Genomic DNA, 19,260 nt, shown 5'->3' with positions numbered 1-19,260 from the left:
TACTTTATATTGCAGATTAGTTACATTGAATTAAATGAGGAAAAGCTGCAATACCAAACATCACCAGAGGTGATGCTGTTTCTGAAAAGAAAAAAAATGAAATGCTACAGTATGTTCACACTAAGATTGTGCCATTCATTAATAAGAGAAGCCATAAAGTGCTGTATGATCTGTAATATATGTCATTCTATTACGCTCTATGAGGCGCTATATTTCTCAAATAAGCCTGAATCAGCAATAAAAACTCCAAACAGAGCCTGAAACGCAGGTATGAGTGTAGTCTAAACCTAGACATCCTCTATAGACACTCAACATATTCTATATATTTTATTGCTTTTTTCTTTTTATAGTAAATCACTACAGTATTTTACAATAGTAGATGCCGAGAGTCAAAATGCAAATTTCTCTATCCCCTCTTGCTACTCACAATTTTCAAATATTGGAATGAAAGCGTTCACTGTTCTTTACATGCTATTCCCTGCTGAGAAAATCACAGTCTAATATATGATCCTACTGCTGGCCTTCTATTATTAGCCAGAACAGAAGCTAGCGCGCGGATGCACCACAGGATTGGACTGATTGGACATCTGTAGCGCTCCATGAATATATGATACACCTCGGCCACTAATCCTCGTATTCTAATTAATCATAATATCACATTTTATAGGCATTCCATGTTACCAACATGGGTTTTATATCATTGCATGTTATGTAGCATGCTGTTTCCCATCCTATAAAGATTTTATAGTAAAATCTATATCTCTAATGTATTTTCTAGTGGGAACACTCCTATATCAGTCTGGGGCACTAATCTGGACATTATAAGAAATCCCCAAATAAGAGCCAAGTTTAATGGAAAAGAGCACATCAACGTAAGTAATTTATACAATGTGTGTTGTTTACTATGCATATGTATCTTCATTTTTTTTTTACAGTTTTCTAGTGTGTTTTTTATGTCACTTGCCAGTAGCATTTTTCCCCATACAATATACTAAAAAAGGGATTTCCCTGTTTAGCTGCAGTTTGCAAAAAAAAGAACCCTCTTTCATGACATGCTTGTAGTGATCTTTGCCTGGTGTATTTTAAGACAGGGAAGTCTAAGTTTACCTAAATTATTATTTCCGTTTTTTTTGTCCTAAAAATTTGCACCACAATTTTGGTGAAATTTTTGGCCCAGGGAGTCACACTCACACGTTAGACCATGTCAGTTCTACTTAGGCTAGGGTCACACAAGCATGTACTGTAGTCTCTCATCCGAGATAATTGGGTTGATTATGCAAATCACACTCTGATCAAATTCTGATCAGAGTTTAATCAGATTGTGACATGCACTATGTTTATTATGTAATGTAGATGTTTCTGTGTCTGGAGATAGCCTCACTGAAAAATGATGTGTTTTAGAGCTCGTGCAGATGACCTTAAGAATTGGTCCAATGTTTTATGTTGTTGTGATGGATAGCACTCATCCCCAAGTTATTCTTTTTACCTTGGACAGAGCCGTTGCAGTAAAAAAAAATTGCAGCTTGACCAAGATAAATTCGAAATTTGGATTTCACTCGGCCAAGCAAGTCAATGAGTTAATGGAAAATATCAGACTGTAGTTGGAGGACATCTGAATGCAGATTGATATCCATGGACTGACAGCATGGAGAATATGAAAAAAAAAATTCTAAAATTTCTTCTTCATCTTCTCCTTATCTGGGAAAATCAGATCAGACAATGATCACAATCTGATCAAACTGTGATCAGAGTTTGATCAGAGTGTGATGTGCTTAATCAACCCCATTCTCTCAGATCAGGGACTAGCCTTAGTGGAAATGAGCATGGTCTAATTTGTGACTGTGACTCCTTGTGCCAAAAATTGCACCAAAATTGTGGTGCAAATTTTTTGCACAAAATAAGCTAAATAATAAGTAGGGTAAACTTAGACTTCACAGTCTAAAAATACACCAGGTATAGACCACTATATGCATTTTAAGAGTGTTTAGTCTAAGTTTGCATTGTCTAAAAATATATCATTATTGATTAATATAACTCATAGTGCTTTCTGTAATCATATATTTAAAGTAAACTATTTGCCATTTATTTACTGTATTTTTAACATGTTGATTTCTTTCACATTCCCTTTAAAATATTGACTGGCACAATTTAAAGAATAATGCATAGTTAAATAATAACTAGCAATGAAGCTGCATAAGCTTTCGCCATAGCTGCCTTCACAGAGCGTACAGATGTGACATTGCTCATTCTCAATCCCTCACATAGGATTAAAGTCACAGTAATGAAGGCCATTAGGATGCTTTGTATGTCACATCTGGCTTATCACTCTCTTGACATGTGAGCTAAATGACTTTATGGTCAGAGTGATTTGTGCTGGATTGATTCCAGCTCTATGATAATGCCTCATCTTTCCTCCAAGTGTTGTACAAATACATATATACAAGTGATTAAAGATTTAAGGTGAGGATTTCTGAAGAATCTCATATGAATTCCTATGTAGTGAGTTCAAGGCAGCAGCCTCTTGAATAGTTAACTCTATGGGTACTGTCACACTTAGCGATGTACCAGCGATCTCGACCAGCGATATATGACGCAGTCAGGATCGGTGGTACATCGCTAAGTGGTCGCTAGTGAGCTGCCACACAGGCAGATCTCACCAGCGACATCACAGGGGTCGGGGGTCACTACTTACCTGTCAGCCGAGGCGATCCTGACGTCCTCCCGCCCGCGTCCACGCGTCGCTCGTCGTCACAGCAGGAAGCCTCAGCAGGAAGTTGATGGCGAGAAACGGCCCAGGACATTCTCGCGTGATCAGCGATAACCACGGGGGAGCGGTTGGAGGTAAGTATCAGACATAGCGATATCGCTAGCGATATCGCTATAACGTCACAAAAACTAGTGACGTTATAGCGATATTGCTAGCGATATCGCTTAGTGTGACAGGCCCTTATGTTGGCCAAGCTATTGTACGTTTTATAGTTATTTGTATTCCAGTAATCTTTATATCTTAACATTGGTTCTTCAAAACATAAAAAAAAAACAGGTAAGCACTATAAAAACATAAAAACTAAGTGACCGGTAAATTAAATATGAAATGTTTTTGAATTAATATACTCCACGTACTATAATTTGTAGTCTAGGCCCACATGAAGTCGTACAATTACCGTATATAAAGTTTTTAGAAGCCATTATTGACTGATATTAGCCAACCATGCAACCTCCAAAACAAATACCGGCAGGGCCTAATGAAGAAGTAGCATTGTATTCTCCTAGTGCCGGTGTGATTTTGTTTCAAAGCAATTATTTGATATATGTCAACAGTAATAATAAGTAATTTATTTTTATCAGACTGGCAGCTGGTCCCTCATCAATACAATGTATAAATGCAGCGATTCTTATAGCAAGAAATATGGCCAATTCTATTTTAATCAGACTTCTACTATGTGTGACAATTTAAGTATACCAAAACCATACTACAGAACAGTTATTTAATGAACTGTCTGCAATCAGGCTAGTTCCACTATGTGGCAAAAGTAATGAAACACCTATACATTTCATCTACAAGACTTTTATGACATCACACTCTAAATCCATAGGCATCAATATAGCGTTTGTCCACCCTTTGAAGTTATAACAACTTCCACTCTTCTGGGAAGGCTTTCTACATTCTTTTGCAGTGCGCTTGTGGGAATTTTTTGCCCAGTCAGATTCCAGAAGAGCAGTTGTGAGGTCAGACACTGATATCAGATGAGAAGGCTTGACTCACAATCTTAGTTCTCATTCACCGCAAAGGTTTTGATGTGCTTGAGGTCAGGACTATGTGTGTCAAGTCAAGTTATTCCACAACAAACCCACCTAACCATAACCATGCTTTAATGGACCTGGCTTTGTGCCCTGGGGAAAAGTATTCTGAAAAAAAGCCTTCTTCAAACTTTTCCTTCAGAATTTGTAAGCATACATGTGCCCAAAATGTCTTGGTAAGTTAAAGATTGAGATTTGCGTTCTCTTGGAAGTAAGGCATGAAGTCATCCCCATTAAACCATTTGCATTGTACTTGGGGAAGTAAGGCAGATGGTGAGCCATGACATAAAACTCCCACCAAACAGTTTTTGAGCTGCTATTAATGCCAGAGGAAGCTTGAAACTGTTTTTGAGTAAGCAGAGCATTGGTGACTTTCATGCACTATATGTCTCAATTCTTGGTGATCAAGCTGTTCAGGGTCCTAAACACATCCACTTTTTAATTATACCACATATAATTGAAAGTGGAGTATTTAGGGTAAAAAGTATCATGAACTTTTTACACCAGTGACATCCTATTACAGTACCATGGAGCGATCTGTACAAAGAGCCATTCCTTCACAAATACACTTGTAATAGCAGAATGCAAGATAGATTTTATACAACTATGGCAATGTGATTGGAAAAAAAACCTGAATTTAATTTTTCGGAGATGTACTTTTGTCTAAAATGCGAATCCCTAATTGCACTGTCCATATCTATAACTACATCAATCTGTTCAAAAAGTTTTAAAAGTAGATCTTGTGTAGCCATATATGTGTACTATCAGGCACTGCCGACTTTCCATTGGCCATATAGAATGAGAATACCCATGCAGTATCTTATTATAACCTATGTAATGGCTGTTGCCTAAATAACAGTTTCATGCATTGGCCTAAATAGCAATGCTAAACCGTGTTGAAATCATAAGTTATTCCATATGCAACTTAATAGCTATTACATACATATATTAATCTAATGACGATTCTAAACAGTGTCTAAAAAGATTGTTATATTAACAATTGAAGGGTCATAAGGTTCAGGTTGTAGACCTCCTGTGATGTTGCCATTCAGCAGGAACAGCTACTGCACTCTGTGCACTGGTCATATACTCCAAAGTCCAATCTTTTCATTAAGTTTTGACTTTTATTCTAGACCGGTTATGCAAAGCAAGGTTAAATGGTTAAATCTCATGATTTATCAATGGTATCGAGCAATGCATATCAAACCACTGAGATAATATTGGTTATAAGATGACCCATATGTATCTATTGTAATACATGTAAGAAATAAATCTAAATCACTGGGATTCCAAAGCATGTTCTGTCATTATTTAGATAATATAAGGTGATCTGTTATGTAATATTGGGTTAAATATGATTATGATGTAGCTAAAAAAATATATTCTATAGTCACCTGCCCAGTGGCAAAGCTGTCCTATTAATGTAGTCATGTAGTGTTCAAGCAGTTCTGCTTCTGGGTCTTTTCCTCAAAGCTCACAATGGCTCTGATTTAAAGAGTAACTTGTTAATCTCTGGTCGCTTTTTGGGCAGAATGAATTGTATTGTATTACCACTATAAAGAAAGATTAACTATACTGAGGTATTAGACTAAATGTACCGGACAGCAAAAACTAGAACATTGTGATAACAGTTGAAATTGCTATGTAAATGCTAATTATTAAGTAACATCAAATCTGTATGCTTGTGTTATATAGTAACTTGACAGCATAAAGCATTATTGACATTTCTTCATTATCATTGTGCAGAACTGTACAGTGCTGAACTCTACAGAGATGACCTGCCAAGCTCCAGCTGTAGCTGTAAATTCTAACAATCAACCCGATGTCACCGAGCGGCCAGAGGAGTTTGGCTTCATCATGGACAATGTGCAGGCATTACTTGTCCTCAACAAAACCAATTTCACGTATTACCCAGATCCAGTGTTTGAGTCCTTCAATCCTTCTGGGATTTTGGAACTAAAGCCAGGAAGTCCCATAATATTAAAGGTAATGAACTTATAAAGAGAATAAAAAAGAAGGATGCTCCATGGTACAGAAATTTTAAATAAAGTTGATATAGTGAGGGCTGACAAAAAAGCCATATCGAAGTGCACTCACCTTGGATGCATGTGCAAATACCAGGCACAACCCTTTTGTTTGATTTTTTTTTTATTGTTTTATTTTGAATAGGGCAAAGGGGGTGATTTGAACTTTTATATTTTTTATTTTTTAACATTTTTAAGAACCTTTTTTTTACTTTTTGCATGCTTCAACACTCTCCATGGGAGATTAGAAGCTGCAGTTGTCTGATCAACTCAGTATCTAGCAGAAATGCTTACTGCTATGAGTGCTGATCAGCGGGTGGCGCTCATAGCAATCCAGCTATGACAACCATAGGGGTATGCTGGAGACCTCTGGTTGCCATGCAAACCCATCAGTGACCAGCGATCACGTGACCAGGTCACCATTGGATGGGATTTTGGAATGCTTACCGGAAGCGCAAGTTAAATGTCACTGTCAGAGATTGACAGTGGCATTTAACAGGCTAACAGCCACGGGTGGCTCTCGATTCCACCCATGGCTATTAGAGCCACATGTCAGCTGTTCAAAAAAGCTGACATGTGCCTGGAATGATGTGGGCTCATCACCGGAGCCCTTATCAAAGGGAGGGATTCCGACATGGGCATACTATTATGCCCAACATTGGAAAGGGGTTAACAACGTGCCAGCACAGGGGCGTGTCATTCAAAAAACCCATTGGCGCACCCGTGATGTGGTTGCTCTGACAGTCGGGGTCTGTTGCAACTTTGCTGTATATAGCAATCAGATGATCACAGGTTCACATCACCTAAATGAACTAACAAATACAGTGAAAATTTAAAGTTTTAAAAAAGATGAAAAAAGGTCAAATCACCTTCCTTTTCCCCCATTAAAAGTAAAGAAAATAAAAACTAAAAAAAAACAAAAAGAATACATGTGGTATGCCAAAATTATGTTTTTTGGGCTCTGCAGTACCTTAAAAAATGCTATAACAAGTGTTCAAAATATCATATGTATCCCAAAATGGAATAAATAAAAATGATGTCTCGCCTGGCAAAAAATAAACCATCACACAGCTCCATCAACCAAAAAAATGAAAACGTTATGGGTTTCATAAAATGGCGCTACAATCCAAATATTTTTTTAAAAAACTTCCGACTTTTTTAAACACTCAAATAATATTTAGTATTGCCGTAGCTGTACTGATCAACAGTATCATACTGCAAAGTAATTTTTACCACAAAATGTGCGCTGCAAAAGTAATTTCTAAAAAAACAATGGCAGAATTTCCTTTTTTTCACAATTTTACAGCACTTGGAATTTTTTTTACCGTTTTCCAGTACATTATGTGGTAAAATGAATGAAGTCATTCCAAAGTCCAACTCGTCCTACAAAATACAATCCCTTATACATCCATGTGTACAGAGAAATAAAAAAAAGTTATGCCACTAGAAAGCACAGGAGGAAAAAAATGAAAATGCAAAAATGGAAATTGGCCTCTTCGGGAAGGTTTTAATATAAGTATACCTTGGATGACAATGGAAGAGAGATGAAGCAGAGACAGATTTGTCTTGGAACAACTTTTTTGTGTATATTGCGACCTATAGTCCTATGGACATAACTCATCAAATAAGCCAGATAGTCCTGCTACGTCTGCATAAAGATTGAAAGTTGTACCCCTTTTTATAATATGTGTTATTTTGTTGGTAAATGTGCTCATGTATTCTGTGTTGACCAACTTGATCATCAATGCTCTATATTTTACTATGGATTCATCCAATGTATACAATGAAAAACTATTGTTTGCTAGGGTCTAAGAAGTAAGGTTTCTCCTTGCGGAGAGTGACATGCCAGCTGTGGCTTGTCAAGGTAAGGAGACTTATTCGCCGTGCAATGCTCCTCTGGGAAAATAATATGCAAATTGCCTCTTCAGAAAGAAAGAGGACTTTTACTCTACAGCGCCACCTATTGGTAGTAGCAATCCTACAAGTCACAATCAACCCTTTAACGAGTCTTGTAGTATGACTTAGGATACAAGCCAAATCAGAATCTCAATTTGCAGACACGGTGTTTCGAGCTGTTGGCTCTCGTCAGTGCAAAGTATGAGATCTGATTTGGCAAGGTGAGAGGCTCTGGACTAGGGTCTAAGAAGTAAGGTTTCTCCTTGCGGAGAGTGACATGCCAGCTGTGGCTTGTCAAGGTAAGGAGACTTATTCGCCGTGCAATGCTCCTCTGGGAAAATAATATGCAAATTGCCTCTTCAGAAAGAAAGAGGACTTTTACTCTACAGCGCCACCTATTGGTAGTAGCAATCCTACAAGTCACAATCAACCCTTTAGCGAGTCTTGTAGTATGACTTAGGATACTTAGGATGACTTAGTATCCTAAGTCATACTACAAGACTCGTTAAAGGGTTGATTGTGACTTGTAGGATTGCTACTACCAATAGGTGGCGCTGTAGAGTAAAAGTCCTCTTTCTTTCTGAAGAGGCAATTTGCATATTGTTTGCTATTAATTTTCTTTTTCAAAATTATGGTACATTGCTGCAAATAGTGTTTGGAAATTTAGTAAATCCTAATTTTCTGTTGAAAGAGTTTCCTTTACGCTAAAGCACTGTCATTTAACAAATGGCAACCCTAGATATGTTTCTCAGACCTGTAATAAACATCTGTGTTCAATGTATTTCTTTATTAGCCCAAGCCCTTTTGGCTAGCTAGTTCTTTATATTTCATTTGCTAATTAAAATTAAGAATACCTCATTCATTCCATTAGAATTAAGAACATAATATAGAAATACTACAGCAGCATTAATGCATATTGTCTACTTTTGATTACTTTTAACACATATTAATGAGATTTATGCTAATGTCTATATATTTATCTACTTCAACATTCAGTAATACCTTACCATTGTTGGTCTGGGATAATCCCACTTGTATTAATTTTCTTTGTGTGAAATGGTATAGTAATAGCAACTATTTATTTTGTGCAGTATTTCTAAACTCCAGTCTTTAAATATCCCTCTCATGAGAAGTTTTTAGTATCTTCTTTCTCACAGACAAGTGATGCAATTTTTCATGTATAATTCTCAGTTTATCAAGAATAGGCATACATGTTCTCTTTTGAGGCTATGTTCAAACTAGATGGGGGCCCAATGCTATCGCATCGGGAGGGCGGTAATGTCATGATGGGGGAAGGCTTGCAGCGTTGAGAATCTCTCCCCCCATGTCCTCACCCACCTATCTACTCTTTCCCCATGTGCTGACTTCTCCCATCTGTGCTCTCTTCTTTGACCTGTCTACTCCATGTGCTATCCCCCGTTTCTGCTGTCTCTCCTTCCTGTGCTGTAATCTCCTCTCATGTGCTGTCCCGTTTGAGCTGTCTCCCCCCTGTGCTCTGACTTTCTCACCCCTGTGCGCTTTCTCGCTCCCCATCTACTGTCTTCTCCTCTCAAGTCATCTCTTCTTTGACCTGTGTACCCCATGTGCTCTCCCCCTTGTCTGCTCTCTCTCTTCACCACTGTGCTGTCTTCTTCCTTCATGTGTTCTCTTGTTTGAGCTGTCTCCCCTCTGTGTGTCATTTTTCCTATCTGTGTCTGACCGTGTACAGAAGATACCACAGCTCCTGGACAGGGGAGGAAGCAAAAGACAATACTGACATTACAGAAGGAGATCGCAGAGGATACATTTTGTGAGGTAAAATATTGTTTAAAAACAGTCATTGAAATATTTTACCTCGCAAAATGAATCCTCTGTGATCCCCTGCTGTAATGGCAGTATTGCCTTTTACTTCCTCCCCTGCCCAAGAGATGTGGTATGCTCCATACGGTCAGACACAGACAATTTTTAAAATGACCTTCCGTTCATGGGAAAACCCCTTTACTGTGACCGGCTTCCTCTGCCTGTAGACACATCGCGCATCTGGATCAGCCGAATGATTCACTGCGCATGTGCAGAATTCATGCAGGCACAGTAAATCAGACCGCCACCATCTTTGTTAAGACAGATAGTGGTGGTCACATTAAAACTGCGCATGTGCTCCTCCTGTACAAAGATGGCGGCGGTCAGTGAATTATTCGGAGGATCCCGGAGGCTGCGTGTTCGCAATAGTGTTCTGCTGGTGGTACCACGCAAGAGGCTGCGTACAGCATATACAGTGTGTGTTATGTGTGTGGTGTGTACGGCGTATACAGTGTGTGTGTGGTATGATGGTGTGGTACCGCGCAAGAGGCTGGTGCCACCAGCAGTTTCCATATTGAGACACCCATATAGGTGAACTTCCACCGCTTGGGATTCGGGGATCCGGACACATCTGGAAGGAACAGTATGTGAAGACATTACAAGATAATTAGATATTAGATGATGACTTGGAGGTACTTGAAGACTTGAACTAGAAACATTGTAAAGGGGTAATGAATAAAGCACTTAGAGAGGACCCATTGATTATGAGAAAGAACAAAAAAGTGACAGTAGATGAAATTGTAAGACTTTTCTCAATATAGTTTCTTTCAATTTTTTTGAAAGTTTTATATTTTGGCCTCCTTGAACTTGAAGTTTTTCTTGAGATAATAAGTCATCTTTCACTATATCGTGTCTCTAGCAGTCGTGTGTGAATAATACTAGTAGGCCAAATTGGTCAAATGCCTATACAAAGTAATCCGTTTTCACAAAAATGTTAAAAAGCAAATCAGTAATTTGATTGGTTGCAAGGGAAGAAGGTCCATATTTTTTTCTACACTACTCATTTTTTCATAATATTGCTATTACCATATTGTGTATTTAGGAAAACAATTATATAGTAGGTAGTCATTGACAACTGTCTCTATTTTCCACCATTATAAATTAGCCCCATCCTCTTCAAAGTGAAGTGAGCCCTTTTCTTAACCTCCTCCTAGTATTAGTGGTAGCACAGTATCTGTACTAAATCAGATATTGTTTTAATGTTCTATATGTTCAACTTTTATTGCAGGGAAAGAATTTAATTCCACCAGTTGCTGGAGGCAATATGAAACTAAAGTACTTCATGTTCATTGGGGAGAAGCCATGCACGGTAACGGTGTCAGATGTCCAACTTTTGTGCGAGTCCCCAAATCTCACTGGTCGTCACAAAGTAATGGTAAGCACTTAAATGACCCTTAAAGGAATCTGACTTCAATTGCAACAAAAATGTGAATATTCCCTATATTGTCGATATAGAGGTCTTATTTTCTATTGCAATAATTATAAAAAAAAATACTTTTGATTTTTAAACCACAATATTTTACAGTTATCATAACATTAGCTTTCCAAAAAATAAAAGAGAACACATTTTGGCTATAGGTCTCTACTGTTAAGGGTTCCTCCAGATAATGCAAATGAGCTTTAAGTGGCTTAAAGGGAATCTGTCACCCTTTTTTTTGACTATCAGCTGCCAGCATTGACATCAGGGGCTTATCTACAGCATTCTGTAATGCTGTAGATAAGCCCCCTATGTAACCTGAAAGATAAAAAAAACACATTAGATTATACTCACCGGAGGGGGCGGTCCGGTCCGATGGGTGTCCCGGTCCGGTCCGACGCCTCCCATCTTCATACAATGACGTCCTCTTCTTCCCTTCCTGTAGTGGCTCCGGCGCAGGCGCAATGCTCTTCCCTGTTGAGGGCAAAGCAGAGTCCTGCAGTGCGCAGGCGTTGGGAGAGGTCTGGCGCCTGTGCACTGCAGTATTCTGCTCTGCCCTCAACAGGGCAGAGCAGTGCACCTGCACCGGAGCCACGACAGGAAGGGAAGAAGAGGACAGCATCGTTTGAAGATGGGAGGCGCCGGACCAGACCGCGACACCCATCTGACCGGACCGCCCCCTCCGGTGAGTATAATCTAACGTGTTTTTCTTATATTTTAGAATGCTGTAGATAAGCCCCCTGATGTCAATTCCTGCAGCTGATAGTCAAAAAAAGGGCGACAGATTCCCTTTAAACATAATTCAGTTACTGTAGGTAATGCCATACATTTACTGGTAGTTTTCTATATGAAGATACATTGCTCTCACATTGAGGTGGAAGCCCTGTATGATGTTCGGGTACAGTGTTTACAAGCACCAGTGTTCATTTACCATAGATTCACTTGATTGGCATGGCTCATGTATCAATGATTAGGTTGTAATAAGGGTAAGAGTAGAAATAACATATGTCGACACATAGCCATTTATGATAATCCAAAATAAGTTTGTTCTTTTATCAATTTGCTGAACGGACTAAATAAAAATCTAGAAATATGTAGCTACTAGCTATCTAAGACATAATGCACATGTGAGTTCAGATAATTTTACTAATCCTAAAACCATGACAATACATTACACTTTTAGCATGTACGGGGACCATTACTGTAGCTTCTCCAAATCTGTGATTGCTTTCTGCATTATTTATTTTTTGCAATTTTAGACAGTTTTACACAGGACTAGAGTTGAGCGATACCGACCGATACTTCAAAGTATCGGATCGGAATGGATCGGCCGATCTTAAAAAAAAGTATCGGTATCGCCGATTCCGATACCGGAGGTCCCATTCAAGTCTATGGGACTTCCGGTCTCGGAATAAGAAAAACCCTATTTTTGCCTTGTACAGCCTCTCTGGGGTCTGTACGGGCCTTTCGGGGGTCTGTGCCGGCCTGCCAGGGGGTCTGTGCAGGCTCCGGTGGTCTGTGCCGGCCTGCCGGGGGGCTGTGACGGCCTGCCGGGGGGGCTGTGCAGGCTCCGGTGGTCTGTGCCGGCCTGCCGGGGGGCTGTGCCGGCCTGCCGGTGGTCTGTGCAGGCTCCGGGGGGCTGTGCCGGCCTGCCGGGGGGCTGTGCCGGCCTGCCGGTGGTCTGTGCAGGCTTCGGGGGTCTGTGCAGGCATTGTCCGATGGGACTACAAGTCCCATCGGGCGATGCCTGCTACCATGACAGTGATTGACACATTAGACAATGATGGGACAGTAGTAGTCCCATCATCCGGCTAATGTGTTGAATGTAAAAAAAAAAAAAATTACATGCTACATACATGCTACATACATACAACATGCATACTACATATATACTACATGTAACATACATACTACATATATACTACATGCAACATGCATACTACATGCATGCTACATACATGCTACATACTACATACATGCTACATTCATACTACATATATACTACATGCATGCAACATACATACTACATATATACTACATGCATGCAACATACATACTACATATATACTACATGCATGCAACATGCATACTACATATATACTACATGTAACATACATACTACATATATACTACATGCATACTACATACATGCTACATACTACATGCATGCTACATACATGCTACATGCATGCTACATACATACTACATGCATGCTACATACATACATGCATGCTACATACATACTACATGCTACATACATACTACATGCTACATACATACTACATGCTACATACATACTACATACATACTACATATATACTACATGCATGCTACATACATACTACATATATACTACATGCATGCTACATACATACTACATATATACTACATACATACTACATGCATGCTACATACATACTACATGCATGCTACATACATACTACATGCTACATACATACTACATACATACTACATATATACTACATGCATGCTACATACATACTACATGCTACATACATACTACATATATACTACATGCATGCTACATACATACTACATGCTACATACATACTACATATATACTACATACATACTACATGCATGCTACATACATACTACATGCATGCTACATACATACTACATGCTACATACATACTACATACATACTACATGCATGCTACATACATACTACATGCTACATACTACATATATACTACATGCATGCTACATACATACTACATGCTACATACATACTACATATATACTACATGCATGCTACATACATACTACATATATACTACATACATACTACATGCATGCTACATACATACTACATGCATGCTACATACATACTACGTGCTACATACATACTACATACATACTACATATATACTACATGCATGCTACATACATACTACATGCTACATACATACTACATATATACTACATGCATGCTACATACATACTACATGCTACATACATACTACATATATGCTACATACATACTACATGCATGCTACATACATACTACATGCATGCTACATACATACTACATGCTACATACATACTACATATATACTACATGCATGCTACATACATACTACATGCTACATACATACTACATATATACTACATGCATGCTACATACATACTACATGCTACATACATACTACATATATACTACATGCATGCTACATACATACTACATGCTACATACATACTACATTTATACTACATGCATGCTACATACAATACATTCATACAATACATACATAGACATACAGTACATATAACATAGAGTAACATACCAATACTTGTCACATTGTTCCCCGAAGCCATTGTCGTGTACGGAATAAATATTAACATAACAAACCACAAAAATACTCACCCATGATCCGAAGCAGTCCACGAGTGTGTCCCACGACGATCTTGGGTAGAGAACTGCAGCATCAGCTGATGCTGCCGCTCTCTACGGGCTGCAAGAATCCAATGACGGAAGGTAGGTATCCTTCCGCACTGTATTCCTCCGCCACTTAAAAAAAAAGTCCCTAGTCTCACTTTATGCCATTGCTGCGTGGGAATTTCCCACATGACCGGAGATATTTTCATTTTTTGCTCCCCTTTTTCCCAGAGCCATAATTTTTTATTTTTTGATCAAAATGGTCATGTGAAGGCTTGTTTTTTGCAGGATAAGTATTACTTTTGAACAACACCATTGGTTTTAACATATTGTGTACTGGAAAATGGGAAAAAATTCCAAGTGCAGTGAAATTGCAAAAAAAGTTCAATTCCACAATTGTTTTTTGTTTTGCTTTTTTACTATATTCACTAAATGCTAAAACTGACCTGCCATTATGATTCTCCAGGTCATTATGAGTTTATGGACACCAAAAATGTCTATTTTTTTATCTATGTAGTAAAAAAAAATTCCAAAGTTTGTTAAAAAAATTGTGCCATTTTCCAATACTCATAGCGTTTCCATTTTTTGTGATATTGGATTTGCATGCCAAATGATTCCGTTTTGGTGCAGGTGCAATCTTTTGATCGACCGTTATTGTTTTTTAATGCAATGTTGCGGCGACCAAAAAACGTGATTCTGGCATTTTGACTTTTTTCTTGTTATGCCGTTTAGCGAGTTAATTATTTTCTTATATTGATAGATCTGGCGATTCTGAATGCAGCGATACTAAATATGTGTATATTTGATTTTTTTATTGTTTTATTTTGAATTGGTTGAAAGGTGGGTGATTTGAACTTTTATATTTTTTTTAAATATTTTTAAAAACATTTTTTTTCTTTTGGCATTCTTCAATAGTCCATGGGAAACTAGAAGTTGCCAAAACCCAATCACCTCTGCTACATACAGGCGCTGATCAGATCGCTTGTATGTAGCAGAATTGCTGAATTGCTATGAGCACCGAACACCGGGCGGCACTCATAGCAATCCGGCAGTGATAACAATAGAGGTCTGCTGGAGACCTTTGGTTGTCATGCCAACCCTTCGGTGAACCGTGGTCATGTGACAAGGTGGCCAATGTGCGGGATTTCTGGCGCGCTTGCTAGAAGCGTGTGTTTAATGCTGCTGTCAGAGTTTGACAGCGACTTTTACCAAGTTAACAGCCGTAGGTGGATCGCGATTCCACCTGCAGCTGTTAGAAGCACATGTCAGCTGTTCAAAACAGCTGACATGTGCTGGAAAATATGTTGGCTCAGCGCTGGAGCCCACATCAAAGGAAGTGTGTCTGACATCGGTGTACTATTACGCCCGATGTCGGAAAGGGGTTAATCAATCAATTGCATCTTTTGAAAAATATTTGTTTTCACAGTACATCTTTATGTGTTAACAGCGATGCTTTGCTGAAAATATGTACATAGTCTATGAACCAAATGATTATACTACTAATATTTTATCTCCATATGGCTTACATGAGATTTAAACAAGTATCAAACAATTAATTGAATGGCAGAAATCTGACTGTGTAACCGGGCCCTTTTCGTTCTTATCTGGAATCTGCCAGCAGTATTTTGCTATGTATTCTGAGAACACCTGTTGTAGTGAAAAAGAGCCAGATCACAATGATTAGAGATGGGCGAACCCGAACAGTAAAGTTTGGCATCCGTACCGAGCACCTACTGTTCGGGCATGGACACCGAACATGGACTTCACCAGGAAGTCCGTGTAACTGTTTGGGTTCAGCCCCCCGAAAATCAGGTGTTTATCACACTGTCATGTGCATGAAAGTGCGGCAAACACTGCTTCTTATTGGTGGTAAAATCATTGCCACCACTCAGGCAGCCACGGTTACCACGCTGTCAAATGACAGCGTGAGAGCACAGCTATGATCGTAGGTATAATGTTTATCCCCAGTCATTAATGTCGGCTTATGGAACAACTGCTGCCATCTGCCGCTATAAACAGTGAGAGCAGGAGCGGCTGATGAGAGTATTTATCAGCTGGTGCCCGTGCTGTAAATAGATAATGAAGAAAAAAGCCCTTGAGTTCCCCTGTATTTTTGATAACCAGTCAGGCAAAACTCACAGCTGGGGGCTGCAACCCTCAGCTGCCAGCTTCAGCAAGGCTTATTATCAAGGGGTCAACATGCCATATTTTTTAATTATTTAAATAAATCATTTTAAAAAATGACATGAGATCCCCCCATTTTTTGATAACCAGCCCAGCTAAAGCAGACAGCTAGGGGATGGTATTCTCAGGCTGGTAAGGGGCCATGGATATTGCCTCCCCAGTCTAAAAATAGCAGCCTGCAGCCACCCAGAAAAGGATAATCTATTAGATATGCCAATTCTGGTGCTTTGTCCGGCTCTTCCCACTTGCTCTGTAGTGGTGGCAAGTGGAGTTCATATTTGAGGGGTTGATGTCATCTCTGTATTGTCACGTGACAACAAGCCCATGGCTTAGTAATGGAGAGGCATCTATAAGACACCTATCCATTACTAATCATATAATTGTATGGTAAATAAAGACACAGCCAGAATAAAGTCTTTTATTTTAAATAAAACAAAACACACTTTTTTAAATTTAAAAATAACAAACACAGTAATACTCACCTTATGCCTATACCATTGAATCCCTTGTCCCCTGTAATGAAACAAAAATAAAAAAAATCAATATCCCTGACCTGTCCGTCATTCTGTCCCATGCTGTAATCCATGTCTGGGGGATAAACAACCTGGATGGTGCCAAGATGTGACTGTCCAGGCTGAGAAACATTAATGAATGAGCTGCTGGGAGCCTCAGTGACCAGTGGTGAAATCATCACTGTAGGGCAACTGCCCACATGCATCCTATTCCAACCACACCCCTAGCACAGATTAGCATGCTAATCAGTGGTGTGGGCCAGGTTACAGCATTCTGAGCACTGCTTTATCTGCAACAGAGAATACTGTAATTTTAGCATAACTGCTGCATTGAGTAAACTAAGTGATACATTACTGGAATCGGGAACCATATACCTACCTCAAGTTGCTGTCAGATTAAATGCCAACACCTACTGACGGATTCCCATTATTGTGTTTTGTTCATCAATTATTAGTAAAACTAATAGGATAAAACTTTTAGTAGTTTTCAGGTGAGCAAAATGACTCACCATCGGTGCCACTGTGGATAGCTTCCTTTCATTATTTGTGAAAATATACTAAGCTATGTAAAATAGTGCAAAGCTAAAATTATGAAACTATCCTTTTTAAAACCTATTAAAAAATATTTAAAAATATATAAAACAAAAAACAAGAAGTGAAACAGTAGTTTAAACTTTTTTTAATTATTGCTATGAATATTATTACTTTTACCCAATTGTAAAGGCTTCTTCCTCCTCCTCATCAGTTAAGAGGGGGGACCTTAGCCCTCCTAGATTAATAAAATTTATATCAAAGCCAATAGAATAAATGATGAATAATATGAAGATAACACTAAAACGTGTTAACGACTTTTATTAATGTGACACTCGGCATTCAATGTGAATTAAAGGTTTGCCATAAAAGTGGATATAAAACTATTGGTGTGCCAATGTCTTAGCTGCAAATCAAGGGAGACAAGGTTATCATTTGGAAATGGTGGTAAAGGGAAAAAAGATAACTGGACAGATTTAATCTTACTTATTGTATCTTGTCTCTGTTATACAGCCACCTTGTCATATCTGTCCCAATGACTTCCTACTATTGTCCAAAGGCCAAAGCTGATTTAATCCCAGAAGAGCTGGAGAACAGCTGAACTTTTCTGGTCAGCTATAAAATAGTCTTCTTTTATCTTGCTAAATTATATAGGACATCTGCAGATCATTTAAAGAGTAACGTCTGAAAGATGATCTCTAGACTTCAGTTCAGCCCGTGATTTTTATCAGGTGTCCTTATGCATTTGATTTTATGAAAGGATCAGGAAAAATAAGTCAGAATGTTTGTATCTATATTTTTACAGCAGGACAAAATAATCTTTGTTCTGTGTAAGCTAGTAGATCGAAAATAAATGAATAAAAATGTGTTTGAATCTAACAAATATTTTTTTACTTTTCTAGTGAAAAATATTTTGCATTATTTTTTCAATATTTTATAGCTCACATTAATATATTATTGATCAGTATTACCATTTTATGCTACAGATGTCTGCAATTGGTGAATTATGCCATGTGGTTATGCAATTCATTCAGATGGTTATTCTAGTCTTAAAATACAATCATAGGTAAAATCTGTTGAAAAATCGCTGCTTTTAAAAAAAACCCACAAATGAAGCAATAGAAAATGGGGAGCATGTTGAAAAAGTGAAAAATCTGTAAATTTGTAGCAACCTTAAGTGCTGAACCTGTCACTTAATCTCGCAGAAAATTCCAATATGTATTTATCGCTAAGAACAATAAAGGTGATCTGTGACACGTCTCACTAAGCTCCAGGGATTTTGCCTGGACTATTGATGTAGCAGATAGTTTTGTCATAACTGTATTCCTGTGGTTTTAGCTGCCTGGCGGACTGCAGGGGGTTTAGATAGACAGCCCCTATTAATAACGTCTAATACTTCCTACAGTTGAAAGTTTGTATAAGATGTCTTGAGTTTAGGAGGCTGGTGTAGCTCTTATGCGCAAGCAAATGTAATACTTTGGTAACATGTTATAGATTACAATAATCCGTCTGATCAATAACCCTAAAGCTACTGCAAAAAGTGGCATTGCTATTATGTCTTATTTTTATCCTGTGTTACACAAATAAGGAAGAACTACCAGGTGGCACAACTGAGAGAATAGAATTCTACAATGTTAATCATTGTAAAATAATAAC

The 19,260-nt window shown here is 38.4% G+C and overlaps 1 protein-coding gene across 1 annotated transcript in view; it reads left to right on the top strand.

Moving 5' to 3' along the window:
• PLXNA4 (plexin A4) overlaps window positions 1-19,260 on the top strand; it is a 1,025,959-nt gene that overhangs the window by 859,255 nt on the left and 147,444 nt on the right. Inside the window, exons 17-19 of the mRNA XM_073559904.1 lie at window positions 779-872; window positions 5,548-5,787; window positions 10,789-10,935. Coding sequence (XP_073416005.1) covers window positions 779-872; window positions 5,548-5,787; window positions 10,789-10,935 — 481 coding nt within the window. The remainder of the gene's footprint in view (window positions 1-778; window positions 873-5,547; window positions 5,788-10,788; window positions 10,936-19,260) is intronic.

The sequence above is a fragment of the Dendrobates tinctorius genome, unplaced genomic scaffold (genome assembly GCF_039654945.1).
Source record: "Dendrobates tinctorius isolate UK_male_01 unplaced genomic scaffold, ASM3965494v1 ptg000281l, whole genome shotgun sequence".
NCBI lineage: Eukaryota > Metazoa > Chordata > Amphibia > Anura > Dendrobatidae > Dendrobates > Dendrobates tinctorius.
The sequence above is the reverse complement of the archived record's forward strand: the minus strand, read 5'-3'. Positions and strand labels throughout refer to the sequence as shown.